We start from the raw sequence: 20,341 nt of genomic DNA, 5'->3' as shown, positions 1-20,341 counted from the left end.
ATAATTCCTTTCACAATAGCATCCAAAAAACTGAAATACCTGGGAATCAACCTAACGAAAGAATTCAAAGACCTCTTCTCTGAAAACTACAGCACCCTGAAAAGAGAGATTGAAGATGATATCAGAAAATGGACAGACATCCTCTGCTCTTGGGTAGGAAGGATTAATATAGTGAAAATGGCCATACTTCCAAAACTGCTATATAGATTCAATGCAATTCCAATTGAGATCTCAGCAGCATACTTCATGGACCTTGAGAAAACAATCCAAAAATTCATTTGGAAGAAGAAGAGACCCAGAACAGCAAAAGCAATCCTAAGTAACAGGGACATGGCAGTGGGTGTCACAATCCCCAACCTGCAACTCTACTACAAAGCTACTGTGATAAAAACAGCATGGTACTGGCAAAGAAATAGACCCGAGGACCAGTGGAACAGATTAGAAGATGCAGAAATAATGCCAGACACCCTCAGCCATCTCATCTTCGATAAAGGAGCCAAACACCCTCACTGGAGGAAAGATAGCCTCTGTAATAAATGGTGCTGGAAAAATTGGGCTTCAACTTGCCAAAGATTAAAACTAGCCCTATATCTCTCACCATGCACTAAACTAAAATTGAAATGGATTAAAGATCTAAATATTAAAATAGAAACACTGAACCAGCTGAAACAGAGGTTAGGTAGAACTCTTGAAGACATTGGTGTAGGAAAAGATTTTATGAACAAAAGCTCAGTTGCCCATGAACTAGCACAAACAATCAACAAGTGGGATCTCCTCTTATTAAAAAGCTTCTGCACAGCAAGAGAAACCACCAGCAGTGTGAAGAGATAACCCACAATGTGGGATAAAATCTTCACCTGCTTTTCCTCAGACAAAGGTCTACTATCTAGAATCTATAAAGAACTTAAAAAGATCAGACCTCTCCAATTTAAAGACCCAATCCAAAAATGGGCATCTGAAATGAACAGACATTTCTCAGACAAAGAAGTAGAAATAGCAAATAAATACATGAAAAAATGTTCAGCATCACTGGTCATTCAAGAGATGCAAATGAAAACAACACTGAGATTCCACCTCACTCCAGAAAGAATGGCTACTATCATGAAATCAATGAATAACAAATGCTGGTGGGTCTGTGGGGAAAGAGGAACCCTGCTCCACTGCTGGTGAGAGTGTAGACTGGTGCAACCACTGTGGAAATCAGTATGGAGATACCTCAAAGAACTAAGACTGGAAGTCCCATTTGACCCAGCTATTCCCCAGCTGGGAATCTTCCCCAAAGAATGAAAAGAATCATACCACAGCGATGTATGTCCACCCATGTTCTAAGCAGCACAGTTTGTGATAGCTAAAACTTAGAAACAGCCCAAATGCCCATCAACTGGAGACTGGATAAAGAAAATGTGGTGGTTTTTATATAAAATGGAGTACTACTCAGCCATAAAAAATGAGAAATTAGAGACCTTTATACCTAAATGGATGCACATTGAGGCAATACTCTTAAGTGAAATAAATAAGATACACATGTATAAATACTGAATAGTTTCTCTGGTGTGAGAAACTGAAAGTGCAAATTAGGACTAAAAGGTATAATAGATAATGTGAAATAGGAAGAAAAGGGGCAAAGGGGAAGGGGAAGTGGGAGGGGTAGGGGAAAGGAAAGAAGGGAATGGAATTAATATGATAAAATGGAAAAATGGAAACAAAATCTTTGCAAATAGGGAGGGATGGAGGGGTTGAAGGGAGGGCTGGGCAAAGGTGAAAAATAAGAACCAAGAGAGACTATGTAAAGGTGCAAATTTCCAATGATGAATGTCATTATATTGTATACCTAAAATGTACCAATGATTAGAATGAATAATCGATAATGCAAAATAGGAAGAAAAGGTCCAAAGGGGTAGAGGTAGTGGGAGGGGCAGGGAAAAGGAAAGAAGGGAAAGGAAAAATGATGAGAAATGGAAAAAATGGAAGTAAAGTCTTTGGAAGTAGGGCAGGGTTGAGGGGGTGAAGGGAGGGCTAGGAATGCGGAAAAAATAAGAACCAAGATGCATCATGTAAAGGTTCATGTTCCCAATGAGAAATGTAAATGTGTTGTATACCTAAAATGTGCCAATAAAAGAATTTAAGAAAAAAAAAAAAGGTCATCAAGAGAAACCAGCTCTATTGCCAACTTTGTCATGGACTTTCAATTCCCAGAAGTTAAAAAAAATTAATTTTTCTTATTTAAATCATCCAGTGTATGGTATTTTGTTTTGAATTATGACACTGTAATCGACTATAATGCAAGATATAATATGCATTGATCTTTTCCAAAGATTAGTGGAGAGGGTAAAGCGCACAAACTGCTTTGTAGGTGATGAATTTTACTTTAGGATGATGGAAATATTTTGTGCAAGTACTAAATGTCACTTATTCTTCACTTTAAAATGTTTAACTCTGTGGATTTTTATTGTGAAAATATATACACAAAACAAAATTGACATTTTAGCCATTTATGAATATACAGTTTAGTAGCATTATGCACACTTACAATGTTGTGGAATCACATCAATATCTGTCTACAAAAATTTTTCACCAGTCCCAAACCAAAATTCTCTACCCATTAAAATATAACTCTCCAGGGCAGGGGATTCAGCTCAGTGGTTTCTCTGCCTGGTGCGCAAGTGCAAGGACCTGAGTTCGATCCCCGGTACAAAAAAAAAAAAAAATATATATATATATATATATATATATATATATATATATACACATACATACATACATACATATATATATATATATATATATATATAGCTCTCCATTGCCCATTTCCCCCTCTTGAAAGTCTCTGGTAATTACAGTTTGATTTTTTTTGTCTATATTAATTTGACTAGTCTAGGTACCTCGTATAAGTAGAATCATACAGCATTTTCCCATTAATATCTGGATTCTTTTAGCTAGTGTAAAGGTTTCAAGGTTTACCCACATTATAGCATTTAGAATTTCATTTCTTCTTTAACTAAAATTCCTTCCTTCCTTCCTTCTTTCTTCTTTCTTTCTTTCTTTCTTTCTTTCTTTCTTTTTTTTCCCTTTCTTTCTTTCTTACTTTTGGAGACAGGGTCTGGCTGCGTAGTTCAGGTTGGCCTTGAACTCACAACAATTCTCCTGCCTCAGCCTCCTGAGTCCTGAAATTAAACCTGAATTCTATCATACATATATATCACATATTGTTTAAGCATTCATCTGTTGATGGACACTTCAATTGCTTCCATCTTTTGATTATTGTCAATAATACTGCTATGATTGCGCATGTCCAAATATATATGTTTGAGTCCCTGTTTTCAGTTATTTTCAGTATATAAACCGAAGTTAAAGGAATGTATTATATTTTTATATTCACTTTTGAGTAAATATTGTAATGTTTTTCATCGTGCCTACATCATTTTAAACTCCCACCAGAAGTGGCAAATGTTCCAATTTATCCAAAGCCTCAATCAACAACACTTACTTATTTTTATGGTAATAGCCATCCTAAGGGTGTGCAGTGTAGTTTTGATTTGCTTTTAATGATTAGTGATGTTGAGCTTCTTATCATTTGTTTATTGGTCATTTGTATATATTATTTGTAGAAATATTTACACAATTTCTTTGCCTATTGTAAGTTAGGTTTGGGGAGGATTTTTGATGTTACCAGTGAGTTCTTTATTATTCCTGATATCAATATCTTAGCAGATATATATTTGTAAATATTTTCTCCTATTCCACTGGTGGCCCTTTTATTCTCTTGACAGTATCCTTTGATGCACAAAAGTATTTCATTTTGATGAAGTCAAAATTATTATTTTTTTGCTCCTAAATTTTGAGTGCCATATCAAAAAAACCCCAAGACATAGCCAGATCCAATGTCATCAAGATTCCCTCTATTATTTCTTCTAATATTTTCATAGTGTTAGTTCATACATCAAAGTCTTTGAGCCATGTTGACTTACTTTTTCTAAATTGTGTTTGGTAAAGGTTGAACTTCAGTCTTTGGCATGTGGATATACAATTTTCTTATCACCATTTGTTGAAAAGACCATTTTCCCCCTACTGAATAAAAAACAATTAAGGTGAAATATTCGTGAGAGTAACTCAGTAATGAACTTTATGTGGCTGAAGAAATATCAGTGAGCTTGAAGACAGACAAATGGTATAATGAATCTGAAGAACCAAAAAATGAATAAAAATATGAAGAGACAAGGAATATCTTGGGATAGTATCAAGCATACTAATATAGACACAGTGGGAATTACATAAATTGATGAGAAAATATGTAGCAGGAATATATATTTAAAATAATGACAGAAACTTTCAAATTTGATGAAAAATGCTAATTTAACTTGACTTCTTATCAGAAGTAATGGAAACCAGAAGACAGTATAATGCCGTTTTCAGAGTATTGAGAGCAAAAGAATGATAACAAGATTTCTTATCTAGCAAATTATCTTTAAAATTTTAAGTACAAATTAATACACTCCCACAAAAACAAACACTAACATACTGTTTAACTAGAAGAACTACTAACAAATCCTTCAGACTGAAATTAGAAGGCAGTAGATGGCAATTTGAATCCACATGAGGAAATAAAGATCACTGGTTAGGTAACTAAATAGGTAAATATAAAAGTGTGGTAGGATCTGTGATTGTGCCCTAAAATATATGCATGCCCATACATTGGGAACCTCTGAACATTACCTTTTATGGAAAAAGAGGCTGAAGATGGGACTAAATTCAGAATCTTGAGATTAAGACTTTATCTTGGATTATCTGGGCAGATCCTAACTGTAATCGTTAGTTTTTTAAAATTTATTTATTTTGGTAGAGAGTTATAGCAGATTGAAATCAGAGCCTCCACACTGAGCTACATACCCTGCTCTTTTTCATTTTTTATTTTGATATTTTGAGAGAGGGTCCATCTAAATTGTTAAATTGCCCAGGCTGGGCCTGAATGTGTGATCCTCTTGTCTCAGACTCCCAGAGCTGTGCTGGCATTACAGGCTTGTGCCACCACACCTAGCTATAAGTATTCTTATAAGAGGGTGACAGGGAATTCAGATGAACAAGAAGAAGAAAACAATGTGATGATGGAATCGCAGAGACATTGGAAGCTACTCTGCTGATGGATTTGACAGTTATGGGAGAGGACATAAGCCAAGTAACACAACAAATTCAGCTGAAGAAGTTGAAAAAGGCAGCTGGGCCCAATGGCACAGGCCTGTAGTCCCAGGCACTCAGCAGGTTGAAGTAGAAGAATCACTTGATTGCAGGAATTCAAGGACAGCCTGGACAACCTAGTGAGACCCTGTGTGACAGCCAACTGATTATGTCAACTTGATTCAGCAACTCCCAATAAATTAGATCAGTATAGTTCTGGGTATGGCTGAAGGGATTTACTGAAGATTTGCTGTGATTTACTGGATTTACTGGGAGTGAGTGACAGCAACCAACTGGCTTGCCGCCTGAATGGAATAAAAGGGAAATGAAGAAACCCTGTATCAAACAAATAATGAATAAATATAAAGATGAATAAAAAATTAAATAGAAGTTAGAAAAAGTAAAGAAATGTATTCTTCTCTAAAGCTTCTAGAGGCATTATAGCCCTACTGATCACTTGATTACATCCCAATAAACTACAATATTTCAAATTTGTGACCTCTAGCACTATAAGAGAATAAATTTCTGTTCCTTAAAGCCACTGAGTTCATTTAATTGTTATAGCACCAACAAGAAATTAACACAAACCATATATATATATATATATATATATATATATATATATATATATATATATATATGATTTGTAACTTCTTGCCTACTTGATTTAAAAGAAAACACCATAAACAATTATGAAATAGTGTTTATGGGTTTATCATGGCTAAAGGTGTAATTTCTAGGACAATAATAACACAAAAGAGAGGATGGAGGTATATATTAGAGGAAACTTACTGTATCTCATTGAATCTAGCTCAAAATTAATAAAAGTAATTGTTTTAAGATGTTAATTTTAATCCCTATGGTACCCAGTAGGAAAATAATCCAGAAAATCTTGTAAAAGAAACAAAAGAATTAAAATGACACACTAATAATATCTTTTTAAAAAGGAAACAATAACAGAGAAATAGAGGAACAAAAATGCATTAAATGTAATCCATAATGAAATTCTATATACAGCTAAAGGGGTTGAAACATACAAATTAAAATTGAAATATACAGGACAATTTATATTTGTGATTCTTTATCACGATAGAATTAAAGTAGTAATAAAAATTCAAATAAATCTGAAAATCTTATAACTACATGGAAATTAAACAGTATATTCCCAATTTAACCAGAGGAACATGAAATAAATTAGAATTTACTTTGAAAAAAATAAAATTTTTCAAAACTTATGTGATATAGTTAAGCAGTGCCTCAGTGAAAATGTGTATCTGTAAATGCTTGCACTAAAGAAATGAAAATCTCACACCAAAAACCTGGACTTCCACCTTAAAAACCTATAAAAAGAGGATAAAGTTAAATCAAAGAAATCAGAAAGAAGAAGGAGGTAAAGATTATAGTGGAAGCAAATGAGAGAAAAAATAAAATATTAATAAAACTCAAAGTTGAGTCATTGGAAATATATATATTTTTTAAAATTGACAAAACTTTAGCTAGACCAAGAAAGAAAGCTGAAGATTGAAATTGTTAAAATCTGGAATAAGAGAGGGAACATCAGCCTTAACCCTACTGATAAAAAACAGATTATAAAGTAATACTATGACAACTGCTTGACACCAAATAAGACAAGATAAATGAAATGGGAAAATTCCAAGAAAGATGCAAATAACCAAACTGACTTTAAAAGAGACAGAAAGACAGGTGCCATCACAGAAAATGTCAGAGTATAGAATTCCAAGGCTCCATAATATGCAAACAGTGAGCTAGACAGGTCTGTCACACACCAACATTCTCAGAACTCTAGAATGCAGTAAAATTTACATCAACCAGAGAGAAACTTCAAAAAGAAGCTGCTTCTTTGTGGTGAGAAATTTTAAATTGCCTACCTGCCATTCCCCAGATTGTCAGTAATCTGCTGAAGGCAGCCAATTTTCTTGGTTTAGATTGCTAATACCATCGTTTTGGGATTTGTACTTATTCTCATAGACTTGTGGTTGTAGGTTGTGGCCATCCTAGAAGTTCCTCAAGGACCAGCACTGAGACTCTTCTTTATTATACCAGCCAGGGAGCACTCTTAGGATAAGGGTGAATTGACTTTCTGGTTGGCTTTTTGGCAAAAGCATTTAAAGTACCAGGTACTGGCCACAGCAGTGTGGAGCTAGGACAACACTCAGGTCACCATAAACAGGCTGAGAACTCTGGGAAGGAAGAGTTTTGTAAAAGACATCTATGGGGGAACAAACACTTTTAAAAACTCTCACATATGGGCTGGGGTGTAGCTCATTGGTAACACCTGCATAGAATGCTCAAGGCACTGAGAGAGCATAGCATGCTCTATCCACAGCATTCCAAAAGAGTAAATAAATGAAAAAATGAAGTGTATCTGGTGGAGATGAAAGGTTAGGGCATTATTTAATAATAAAATCCCTCATATGCTGGAGAATCAGGAAGGATATATATGTCAAGAATGGCACATATTCAGAAAAGACCAGGGAATACACAAGCTTCATATTTGCGCTGATCTTCAGGCTCTACAGAAGCACAGGAAAGGAAATAAATTATTGGAAACTATCCTTAGGAAATCTATGTATTGTACCAACTAGACAAAGATTTTTTTTCCATTAACTTCATTGGTACATTTTAGGTATACAGTACAGTTACATTCATCATTGGGATCTTGTACCTTTACATGATGTATCTTGGTTGTTATTTTTTCCCCATTCCCCTGCCCTCCCTTCATCCCCTCCTGTGGGGGCCTTGCCCCGCCCCTAGAATTCTTAAGTGCCTTTTACGGGCATATCTGGGCCTGCTGCAAATCTACTCGGCAACAAGGAAGTAGCCCCAGTACCCTCCTCTTGCTCCTCCCCTCTAGCCCTACGGTATATATGTTGTAGCAGCTTCCGCAATAAACGAGACTTGATCAGAAACCTGTCTTGTCTCCATCTCTCGTGTCCCCTGTCCTTTGTCATTCTCGCTCCCCCTCTAGGGTCTCCGTTGACTTACCCGCGGGCCGGGACACCCTCCACCCTTCCCTATATACAATAGACAAAGATTTTTAATCAAATATCTTAAATATTCTTAAAACACTAAAGAAAACCATAAAAAAGGACAAAAGAAAGGGAAACAGTGTCTCACCATATACAGAATATCAGCAGAGACTAAAGTATAGAAATAGAAATCATAAAATAAATAGGTTCTGGAGCTAAAAAGTATTGAATTCAGTTATTGAACTGAAATGAAAAGCTCACTGGAGAGATATAACAGCAATTTAAAAAAGAATGAACTTTAAGGTAGGTCAGTTTAGATTATCCAGGGTAAGGTGCAGGAAACAGAAAGAACGAGGAAACATTAACAGATCTCAAGAAACACATAGGTCTCCAAGGAGGGGCAGAAAATAATTTTAACTAATGGCTGAAAATTAATCAAAATTGAAATAAGACCTAATTTATGTATTCAAGAATTCAATGAATTCCAAACAGGATAAATTCAAAGGGATTTTTTAAAAGACATGTTATTGAAATCTTGTCAAATCCACAAAATATAGCACTACATTGTAACAACTACAATACTGGAAATTTTCTAATTCTTTAGATTAGATGGTGTTTTTATAAATGTGAACATAAAGGAAAGAAAGAGAAAGGGAGTGAAAGAGGAAAATGAATGAAAGAACAAGGAGTCAATCATAGGTGACTATTGAATGAAGAGTGATGATGAAGTTGCATCCAAAGTCCATATTAAAATAGTTTAATGCTTTCTGTGTTAGCTGTCTGACATTCTCCTTCATTGAAAACAGGTCATATGTTCGAGGTTATCTGAAGTGAGGACAGAGGCCAAAAGAGATGACAAGAAGAAAGTTGGTGGTGAAATAATTTTGTTATACATAGACTTGTGTTCCAATAAGCATTGATTATATAGAATGTCCCTAAGGGTCATTCATGCAGGAAAGGACTGAGATAAGGGGAGGCAATAACATGGAGATGGGGATTGAGGAGTCACTATAATTTAGAGTGCACCAATGAGGTCACCCAGGGTGAGAAAATAATGTGACCCCTGGGAACAATGCCACTTGGGTGGCCACTGGGATTCCTGGCAGGCACCACCAGCAAGTCAGGCAGAGCTGGCTTTGAAAGTGGTTATGGGGTTCAAAAGTGAGAAACTCTTGGCAAAGTGGGGTACCTTCTCTGAATGGTGGTCATAGTTGGTGAAGACCAGAATCAGAGAGATGTTGTGGGAAGATGCTATGAGATGCTCCAGGTAAAGCATCTTAGGCCAGGAAACTTTACCTTCCTTCTCTGCTGTGTGATAGCACCTACTTTCACAACTTCTTAGTTCCCCTGGGAGGAAGTAGTGCAAGGAGGTCATGTAAATTTGGGTGATGCCATTCTCACATGACTGGCTGGGGACCAACCTGAGCTGTGTTCCTGCCTTCTTGCCCCGTGGCCTTGTAGTTGGTTCCTAGGATCAGTTTTCAGAGCTGATAAGCAGCAGGGGAATGGTAAAGGGGTCTTCTGGAAGCCCAAGAAGGGGCAGGCATGTCTCAAGACCCAGTAAGTCAGGAGGAAATTGAATGCTGCCAGTGGACTCCTGGCAGAGGTGGAGGTTCATGGCAGCAATATCCCTTAGCAGCACAGGATAGGGATAGGGAGGGGAGAGAGAAAGTAAGGGAGGGAATCCCACAGTGACCATCTGCCTTTAAGACTCCCCTCATCCCAGGCTTTGAGAGAGTTTGGGTCTGTAGATTCTGATGTCTGGATGAATTACATCAAAGAAGAGTTGAACCACTCCCTTGGTAGACCTGAGAACTGTGGACAGATCTACTGGTAAGCCATGAAAATGTTGCAGGGAGAGTCAGCAGCGTTGTTTGTAGCTAAACATGCTATGCATCGGGCTGGCCATTAGTGAAGAGACAAATGCAACCAACTTTGTGAAATTGTACTGCAAGTTCTCTGGACAGACTGTATTATGAATTAATGTGTAAATTGTTCAGTTGGCACACAAATCGCAGATTGATTTTTGAGACATGGTTTAATTTTGTGTTACATGCTAATGTTTAGTTCCAGAAAAGAGAACTTTTTATTAAATGGCTACTTGTTGGGGCCAGACCTACCATAATTCTTAAACATTTTCCAAAACATAGGGAAATCATACAACTGAGTTTTATTTATTATCCCTGTTCAAGCATCCATATCTCTAATGTGGAGCTAGGAGCTAGTTAAAATGGAGAAGAAAGTATAGTTTTGTTTTATTATCAAAGTCTACATGATATGCATTTGGATATGGAAGAAAAAGGATAGTGTAGAGAAGAAAATGAATGCGTCCTATAATCCAGCTAAAGTTGAACTCAGTAATTTGATTTCCTTTATTAAAATTGGATTTATACTTTTAGAACATTCATTTAAATAGCATTTGAACAAGAAATATTTGCTCATCATGTGCAGGAAAGAAAGGAGGTTTTTACTGATGGAGATAGGGGTTGGAAAAACAGGTAAATGTCCTAAAAGAGGTGGAGTAGCAGAGAAAATGGTGCTAAGTATTGGGGAAAAAGTTGTTTGGACAGTTTAAAATGTCTTCTATCAAGGACTGATGAGTAGAGAAGTATTTGCTTGGAGAAGCCCAGCAACACAGGAAGGGCAGGGTAGAGAGCAGATTATGGTGGCAGAAAAGTACCTCATCAGGGAGGTATGGAAGGATGGCTTGGAGTAGAGAAGGGTATTCTGGGAGCAGAGGAGGAGATTATTTGAATTATATTCTTTGTTTGAGATAGAGTCTCACTTATGTAGTTCATACTGGCCTTGAATTTCCTATGTAGCCTAGGCTGGCCTTGAACTCACAATGATCCTCCTGCCTCAGCCTTCCAAGTGCTGGGATTACAAGCGTGTGCTTGGATTAGAGTCTTTAATTTAACATTGTGATAGTGTTGGGAGAAGCACTCAGTGCATTTTTATTTAAAGTTTAACTTAAAACTATACTATTTTCTCAAGTCATTAAACTTAAAAACATTGAATGAAGTTAGGCATGGTGGCACATGCCTATAATCCCAACACTCTGGGATGCTGAGACCGGAGGATCACAAGTTCAACCCCAAGCTGGACAACTTGGATAGACTCTGCCTCAAAATAAAAAGTGAAAAAGGGCTAGGGATATAGTTCAGTGCAAAGGTCTGGATTCAATCCCTACTTGTACTCCCTCCTCCCCAAATTAATGAATTTATGGCACTTAATTGAAAAATAAACCATGACTTATTTTAGTAATTTAATACTCTATGGTTAAGTCATTACTAATTTTTTATTAGAAATGCTTTTGATATTAATGAAGATAATGCACTTTTTATGTTTCTCTTCATATTTTTGGATGATTTAGAAACGCTTTCTTACTAGTTTATATGTTTTTAATGTATTAAGATTATTAGAAAAAAAAAGACTCCCCTCATCCCTCTGTCCATTTCAAAACAGGTGTGGGGCAGTGCAAAGGTAAACATAAACTCATTGTGGAAATAAAATCTCCTTTCACTTACATTTTGCATCTATGGAGATAAATTGATCTGGACAGAAAGGGGGAGGTGGAAAGGGGGCTGGTTGTTTTCTGGGACTAAATGTAGTTTGGAAGGCATCCTAATCTGGTGGCCAAATCCTGAAAAGAAATGGCATCTGGGGTGTGGGAGGAGGGGGTGGCAGAGGGAAAGGTCAGTGAGAAGGGCCCATATTTAGTAAAGGGACCCAAGTCCCTGGGAGCCCACTGACTGTGCAACCCCTGCCCAATGTCCTGTGTGCCTGGAGTTGTGCACATCTGTTGTGTCAGCGCTCTGTGAGGCCTAGAAAAAAAGAAGCAACTTACCCAGGTTCCCAGGAGGTCAGTGGAAGGGTGGCACCATGCACAAGGACCCAGAGGGTTGAGACTATAGAGCACTGCCTTGGCATCCCAAGCCTGGGCAGAATGTGGGGCCCAAAATGCCCACCCCTCACCATGTATAGTGCACACATCTTGCCATACTGAGGGACAGGGCACACCAGGGACTTGTTGGCTCTCAGTGACAGGAGGAATGTGGTGTGAGTGGGAGGGCAGAAGGCACACCTGGAGGCCAGGCCAGTTTAGGGGAATCCTCAGAAGGGAGATGTAAGTCCTGTCTGGACCTAGGTTCCAACCCTGTCTCCTCAATGTCCTATGTCTCCTTTTCCCTTCACCCCTAACCCTAGGACAGGAAAAGAAGGGGAAATCTCAACATGGAAAAACTCCACAATGAAAAATGATAGAATGCCTTCAAACCAAGGAAAAATGAGAAAGAGAGAAAAGCTACAGGATGAGAGAAATCCAGAAACTTGTACTCCAGAAGTGAAGGAAATGCTGGAAAATTAGGGAACGACAAAAGATGAGGAAATACTAAAGGATAAGGAATAGTCAGAGAGTGAGGCAGAGACAAAAGAGGAATGAAAGCCAGAAAGCCAGGGGAAGGAAAATGATGAGCAGAAACCAAATGAAGTGGTAAAATCCAAGAGTGATACAAAAGCAAAACAGGATGGAAATCCGTTAAAACGATGACTTTTGGGGGTGGATCTTCCAATGCTGAACCAACACTGCCCTCCCTATAACAAAACCACTTTCTACATACTGCCAGATCTGACTTCTAATAGTTTGTTTTCTTAAACAAATTTCTATCTATGTCCATAGTTTTTTCTTCTATTTTCTTTATCTGGTTTTAGGATTAACACAATGTTGATTTCCTAAAATGAGGGGAGAAGTGTTCCCTTTTGTTTCTGCTTTAAATGTTTGATATAATTTATCAGTTAAAATGTATATGAGCCTGCTGCTGTCATATAGGTAGGTTTTTCAAGCTAGGAATATACTTTCTTTAATAGGTGCTATTCAAATTTTATATTTCCTCCAGAGTTAGTTTCATTAATTTGTCTTCCAAGGTACTTCTTAGAAGTTGTCGAATTTATTTCAAAAAAGATTTTTGTAATATGCTTTCTATATCCTTTTAAATTCTGTAAAGTCTGTGGCAATGTCTCCTAGATCTTAATATTGTAATTTAAAAAATGTATAACTGATATTGTGTAACAGAAAGAAAAGGTCTAAAGGAGCAGGGGAAGTGGGAGGGGTAGGGAAAAGGAAAAAAGGGAAAAGAAAAAATATGAGAAAAGAAAAAAGATGAAAACAAATTCTCTGTAAATAGGGAAGGCTGGAGGGGTGAAGGGAGGGCAAGAGAAGGGGAAAATATAAGAACCAAGATACTCATGTAATGGTACAAGATCCCAATGATGAATGTAACTGTATTTTATACCTAAAATGTACCAATAAACTTAATGGGAAACAAAACAAAGCAAAACAGGATGGAAAGCCAGAAAGCCAGAGAAAACCAGACCTGAACAAGGGCTGCAAGAAAGCACCCCGCTGAGAATGACATACAGATATTCCTCATTTGACAGCCTACCTGTTTAAGGACTGTTCAGACTTATGACCAAGGTGTGCTGTTCAGACATACCACCCACCGCTCAGATTTATGACTTGCCACTAGGATTTTGGAAGCTGGAACACAAGGAGCCTTGCAGCCTTCTGGTGGCTTCTTGTACTTCTGTATTCAATTCTATGTGCGAAACTCCATAGAATTCTCAGTGAGTATACTGTCTACAGTACACTGTCTGTAGTGTGTTCTCAAAAGTGAATGCAGTTATGTTAGAACTACAGGCTATAATTCCAAATGTTGCACGGTTCACAAAAGTGGAATGGCAAATGAGTGAACTTTTATGATACTGTCATAAAGAAGCAAAAAAGAAAATGACAAAACAAACTACACTAACAGTATTCTTTTCTAAAGGTACACCCAGGACCCCTACTACTAGTCCTTCCATTTCCACTTCATCATCTCCCTTACCTGGGCATTCTACATCCCCTTATCATAATTCCTATTATGAAACCGAAGAGGACTTTAAAGGATTCAATTACTACAACCCTAGGACTGAATAGTTTAATTTTGCTATTGGCGCTTTCCAAGAGGCTTTACAAAGCCTCTATGCCAAACGTATACACAATACTGTTGCATCTTCAGGATCAAGAGACTGCAGTGTTAGAGAAGCTTGAGCTACAAGTGTGGACATACTGTGGATTTTTTCTTGCTCTCCATACCATTCAAAACTAGAAACCATATGGAGCCTAAACACAAAACCAAAATGACATATATTATTTCTAAAATCCAAGGCCCTGTTTCTGTTACCCTAAGTGGAGCATGGTAATCTGCAGGTATGTGTTTAACTGCAACTCCTCCAGGGCTGCCCCTGATCTTCTGGGCTTCAACCCTGTCAGAAATACTTTTTTTTCCTTTGTGAAGCTGGGCTCCTGTAACCTGTATAGAACCTTCTACTGGGTTTGTTTATTGCACAGATTCCAGAACTGGTTAGTTCCAAGTTGCAGAGCCTGTCTTCCTGAGGTTGAGAAGTTCCACACACTGCAGCCTAGGAGCTCTTCTTGGTGCTGCTGGGAATGTATTCATTCACAATGACAGTTTTCTTGGCCTACCTTGCTATGTCTGAATTAGAGCAGTTCCTGTCCAACCTGTGAAGGTCATGATTCCCTTTTTGAATCCCCTTTTTGAATTGTAAATAAACTGCTAAATAATTTGTCCAAGGTTATTTGTGTAGATAGGGGCTAAACTTAGAGAAGAATTTGTGGTTCCTAACTTAATAATTATTATTTACACTTTTACTAAGTACCTAGTACTTCTCAGATATTTGTACTGAGCACTAGAAATACATGTGTGAAATGGATAACTATTCTTAAGGATTCAAAGGGTCCAATGCAGTATTTCTCAATTTTTTTATCACAATCCTCAGTTAGAAATAAATTTATCACAACTCTTAAGACGCACACATGCATGCATGCGCAACTAAAACATTTTTCACAAGACAATATTCATCCTATTTGCAATGTAATTTGATCTTTCATATTTGGCTCTATTGGACTCTATTATATCTCATTTCTTTAAAAGTTGTAGGTCTTGAACCATTGAATTGATTTTAAGATCAACTTTGCATAAGAGAATAACTGTATTTTGACAAGCATGGGTCTATTTAATAATCTGTGATGTGTATCTTGTATATATTATCCCTTCATGTACATATTTCATGTGAAGGCGAAGGTGGGAAACCTGAAAAGACTCTCTCTTAAGCAGGGGTTTCTCAGACTTCTCAAGGTTTCTTCAGACAGCTTGGGATCTTGTTAAAAGCCTGGGATACTTTTTTAAAATTTCTAATTAGCTTTCAGTTACTGCTGATGCAGCTGCTCTATGGAACACATGTTCACCAGTAAGGATTTAAAACTCAAATGTGTTGGTGGGTCTGCTAGCTGATAAGGTGGGGCCTAATGACAGTTTCCTGGGAAGAGTTTTGCAGACAAGATAGTAACACATGAGAACAACACACTGAGTAACACATGAGAACAGCCACTATCAAAGATACTTTTTTCTGGCCTAGGCTGCAATGTGTGAATTTTTTTTTTTTTCGGTTGAGTTTTGTTTTTGTTTTTTGGTACCAGGGATTGAACTCGGGACCTTGTGCTTGCAAGGCAGGAGGTGGCAGCACTGAGCTAAATTCCGGCCCTATGTCTGAAATTTTTGACATTATTTAGGTTTGTAAAACACACAAATGCATCAACAAAATATATATAAGTGGTCATTTTTCTGCAAAAGAATCTGGAAGATTTTTACTAGGGCCCAAGCAGCACAAGAGTGACACCCACAGGTAACTGGTGACAGTAGCTCCTAAGTGATGAGAGGATTCTATCCACTTTTACTGGGGCTAAGGGTGATGAACATTGGCTCACCAGTGATACAGAGAAATTGACATGGTTTTAGCCACTATAAAGCCCTAGCAGTAAATGGTGCAGGGCCTAGCAGTAAAGGCACTGTGCCTAGTACACATGGAAATATACAGGGCAGAGTGGTATCTGTTAGCTACCTGGACTTATTCATGGGCCCAAATGAGACTTTCATTATCCCTCCCTCAAGTGTCTGATTCCATCTGTGATTCTGCTACTCTCAAGTACCTACTCCCAAGTAGTCACTCTTCCCAAGTACCTGGTGGAGACTAGTTTACACCACAACTCATATACTTAGCATGCCGTTTGATCTGCTAGGCAATCCTGTAAGAAGACAACTATGATCCTCATTTCAAGATGAAAATACTAACCCTTACAGCAATGGATCTGTAGTTGACAGGCTGAGTCCTCTAGCTATGAGTTCAAGAGGAAATGTGATTTTTACTTATTTTTCATTGTGACAACAAAAACTGTAGGTGTCTTTAATGCTATCATAAGCTCCCTCAACAGTTCAATTGTTTTCTGGCTTTACCTTTTTAAGATTATGATTATGGCAAATGTAATCCATATTAATTAGGAAAAGGTGGACATTAGAGGGAAAAAAATTTAAAAAGCAGAACAAGAGGACAGCTTGACATGGTGGTGCACACCTCTAATCTCGACACTTTTAGGCTGAGGCAAGATGACCATAAATTCTAGCCTAGCCATTGGAAACTTAGCCACTTAGTGAGACGTCTCAAAATAAAAATTTTGAAAAGGCTGAGGATTTAACCTGCTGCAGAAACCTTGGGTTCAATCCCCAGTGCTGAAAAAAAAAAGAACCACACATAGAGGAGCCACAGGATGGCTGAGAACCCAGAAAAAAGGGCAAGCAGTCCCCACTGATTTAGATACATCTAGGGAAAATGCACAGTAGGAACACCAGAAGAGGAATGGCATAGAAGTACTTCACCAACAGGTAGTCAGTGTCATTTTTAAGTGTGAGACCTGTTCTTCTTAGTCACTGTGTAGGAATAACTACTGCCTACTTTTTAGTACATGTAAGTTCAGAGTCTTCTTGTACACAGTTGCATTATGTAAGCATATTTACAAGTTTACAAAAGTGGGCTGATACTGTATATGTGGTTCTGCAAACTGCTTTTTTATTGTTATTTTACAACATACCATGAACATCTCTTCCATGCACATGGGAGAAAATCCAGTACTAAAAGACAAAATGCAGTAGGTGGGAAGGACAGTGACACCTAAAGCAAAGTAATAGCTTAAGGTTAAAGTACAGGGCCTGGCAAGTATCTACCAAGGGAAGCAGGGCCAGCAGTATTCTCATCAGAGAAGTCAGAATAAAAGGCCAAACGCATTAAAGGTATGGGATATCGGGCAAGCCTCTTTGGCCCTTACCTCCACCTCTCATTCCCCTGACACCTCTTGGGCTCCTTGGGGGGTATGCATCCAATAGCTCTCTTTGCATCCAGTAAAAATTATTTATCCTCTGTTTTTTCCTTAGCTCTTCCTGACCTTTTGACACATCTGTGAACTCTCTCATCATCTCCTCTCTGCTCAAATGGCTGTCCTGTATATTCTCCTGAGAGTCTTTGGGGGAATCCTCAGTCCCCCTATCAGTTTTTCTTTTTGCTTTGCGGGGCACATAACCTTCTGCCAGGTGCTTTTCAGCAGGCAACTGCTTGCTGGCTGGCTGTGCCTGGGATTCTAACACACCCTCACCCTGTGGCTTGCCCTCATCCCCCAACTTGCTCTGTATTTCAGCCTTGCCCTCATCGTCCCCTTGTCTCTCTACATCTGGCTCTCCTTCACCCTCCAGCTTCCCCTCATGTGCTGGCTTCCCCTCATGGTCAGGCTTTTCTTCCTTTTCGGTCTTCCCTTCATCTTCGGGCTCTATTTTGTCTTCTGCCTTTCCTTCCTTTTCTGGTTTTCCTTCATTTTCACTGCAGAGTTTTTTCATGTCGAGATTTCCCCTCCTGTTCCTGTCCTGGGGGTAGGGTGGAGGGAAGAGGAAACGAAGAGGAGATATGAGAGACTGAGGACACAGACGCGAAACCCAGGTCCAAAACAAACTTGCATCTCCCTCATGATGGTTCTTCTAAGCTGGCCCAGCCTCCAGGTGTGCCTTCTGCCCTCCACTCACCCCATATTCCTCTCACACAAAACAAGGCCCCAGATTCTACCCAGGCCTGGGGGTGGAGGGAGGCAGTTCCCTCTGCACTCTCAACCCTCTGGATCCTTGTGCATGCTGCAGCCCTTCCACTGACCTGCAGGGATCCTGGGCAGGTGGCTCCTTCTTTTCAGTCTTCACAGAGCCTGGCCACAACAAATGTGCAGACCTACAGACACAGGTCAGAGGAACAGGGGCTGCATGCTCAGAGAGCTCACAGGGCTCCAGTGCCTTTCCTGAATCCAGGCCCTTCTCACAGCCATTTCCCTCCATCACCCACTCCTTCTGCACCCCAGTCGCCATTTCTTTTCAGGATTTGGCCACCAAACCAAGACCTTTCCAAACTACATTTGGTCCCAGGAGACAACTTGCCTCCGCCCCCACCCCCTTTTTGTCCAGGTCCATTTGTCCCCATAGATGCATAGTGAAAAAGGAGGGTTATTTTTATGAGTCTAGGTTTCAGTGTCGCACTGCGGGGCATTTCTCCCTTTGCTTGCTCTAAAATGGATGGAGGAATGTGTGGGGGGGGTCAAAAATCCAGAGGATTGCTGTGAGGTCTTCCCTCTTTCCCTTTACCATCCCCCCACTCAACCCCCAACCTCACCTCCACCCCAGCTCAAATTGCGCCCTCTCCTAGCCGATCTGACTGATCCAGCTCAACGTTCCCTACCAGTTTCTGTGGGATGCTGCTGCTCCCCACCTCCACTTCTGCTCCTGGTCTGCCTGCCGGCAGCGCCCACCGCCTTCACACTGACCTGCAAAAACCGAGGACAGACCTGTGCCTCTTCCGGCTTCCCGGAGTACAGGCTGCTCAGGGAACTCGTTCGGAGTGGGCGCGGGCTCCAGGACCAGACTGCAGGGTTGGCAGGCGGGGGGAGGGGGGCTGGTTCCCACGTAATCGCCAAGCTAGTCACGTGAGCACCGCGTCACCGGATCTTGATATCCCCAACACCCACCTCAGTATCCCACCTATCCTGTGGGAACCGGGGACCTGAGGATAGTTGGGGAATGACAAAGGGGAGTGGCATCACAAAGCAGAGGAGGAGGGTCAGGTTTCTTGACTCCAGGTGCTTTACCAGGAATGTTTCACAGCACCTTCTCACAGCATCCCTCTCAGATGCCTGTTTTCACTGTGATGGCAGTTCCTACACGGTACCCCACGTTGCCAAGAATGCTCAGCTTTTGAATCTCATAGCCAAATTCAAACGTAGCCCTGTCCAAACCCTGATCTTGGTGATGGTGCCTGCTAGGAACCTGAGCAGATAACATAAGAGGCAATATTCCCAGGGCTTCTATCCTTAGCTTCTTGGGTTCATGTATTTTTCTCTCCCTGGGTGATGTCTTTAGTTTCTCTCTAAATACCAATGACTCTTCATAGCCACACTGTTCCCTCCCCAATTCTCAGGCCTTCCTTGCCAACTGTCTGTGGGACATAGCTGACTGGATGACTTAGGGATCTGAAAGTCTGTACCCCCAAACCAATTTCACCAACTTCCTATTGGCCAACAATTTTGGCCTTTCTCTACACTTGAAACTTACCCTCTAACATTTGATCTGTTTTCATGGAAGGAGAGTGTGAGACAGCTAATGTAGAAAGCATTAAAACATGTTTGAATGTGGACCTCAGATGAACAGATTCATAACCCTTGTTTCACAGCGCACTCTTATGAGTCTCGTTTGTCTTGTCCCCTTTCCTTTCCTTTCCTTTCCTTTCCTTTCCTTTCCTTTCCTTTCCTTTCCTTTCCTTTCCTTTCCTTTCCCTTCCTTTCTTTTCCTTCCCTACTCCCCTTCTCTTCCCCTGGCTTTCTCTTTCTCATCACCCAAACCTCAAATCTAGAAAATCACTAATATTGTACTTTTACAGTGTAGTGTCACTATATATATGTGTATATATATATATATATACACATATATATATACAAATACACAGGTACACATATGCAAACATACCTATATACACATATGTGGATTTTCTGTGTGCATACATTTATGTGTATATGTGTGCATAACGTGTTTATGTCTGTAAGTACAAGAAACCAGTTTTTATTTTGATTTACCAAAAACATCCTGTTTGCACAATTATGAATTTTGTGTGCAGCATAAACAATTCTGATTTTAGTTCTGTTATATTTTTCTGAATTTAATAAAACATTTATCTTCCTACAATGTCTTGCTTCAACAAACTGTATT

The 20,341-nt window shown here is 39.2% G+C and overlaps 1 protein-coding gene and 1 pseudogene across 3 annotated transcripts; both read right to left on the bottom strand.

Moving 5' to 3' along the window:
• The window catches only part of LOC110347207 (ras-related protein Rab-22A pseudogene), a 37,949-nt pseudogene extending 28,511 nt beyond the window's left edge, over window positions 1-9,438 (bottom strand).
• A 7,663-nt stretch (window positions 9,439-17,101) lies between these two features.
• Window positions 17,102-19,068, bottom strand: LOC101708556 (transcription elongation factor A protein-like 3). Of its 3 annotated transcripts, none has more exons than XM_013068422.3 (3): window positions 18,907-19,068; window positions 18,249-18,320; window positions 17,102-17,968 (listed from the first exon to the last, which is right to left on the bottom strand). In XM_013068422.3, exon 3 carries the CDS (start codon window positions 17,939-17,941, stop codon window positions 17,339-17,341), a length of 603 nt encoding a protein of 200 aa, XP_012923876.1. In that variant the 5' UTR covers window positions 17,942-17,968; window positions 18,249-18,320; window positions 18,907-19,068; the 3' UTR covers window positions 17,102-17,338. The 3 variants fall into 3 exon arrangements, with proteins under 3 accessions (XP_012923876.1, XP_012923877.1, XP_004872611.1); XM_013068423.3 differs by having other exon boundaries at window positions 18,928-19,041; XM_004872554.4 differs by having other exon boundaries at window positions 18,822-19,021.
• Between the last annotated feature and the right edge of the window lie 1,273 nt (window positions 19,069-20,341).

Source organism: Heterocephalus glaber, unplaced genomic scaffold, assembly GCF_053883595.1.
Source record: "Heterocephalus glaber isolate CG9 unplaced genomic scaffold, H.glaber_assembly_v1.0 deba00001613, whole genome shotgun sequence".
NCBI lineage: Eukaryota > Metazoa > Chordata > Mammalia > Rodentia > Bathyergidae > Heterocephalus > Heterocephalus glaber.
The sequence above is the reverse complement of the archived record's forward strand: the minus strand, read 5'-3'. Positions and strand labels throughout refer to the sequence as shown.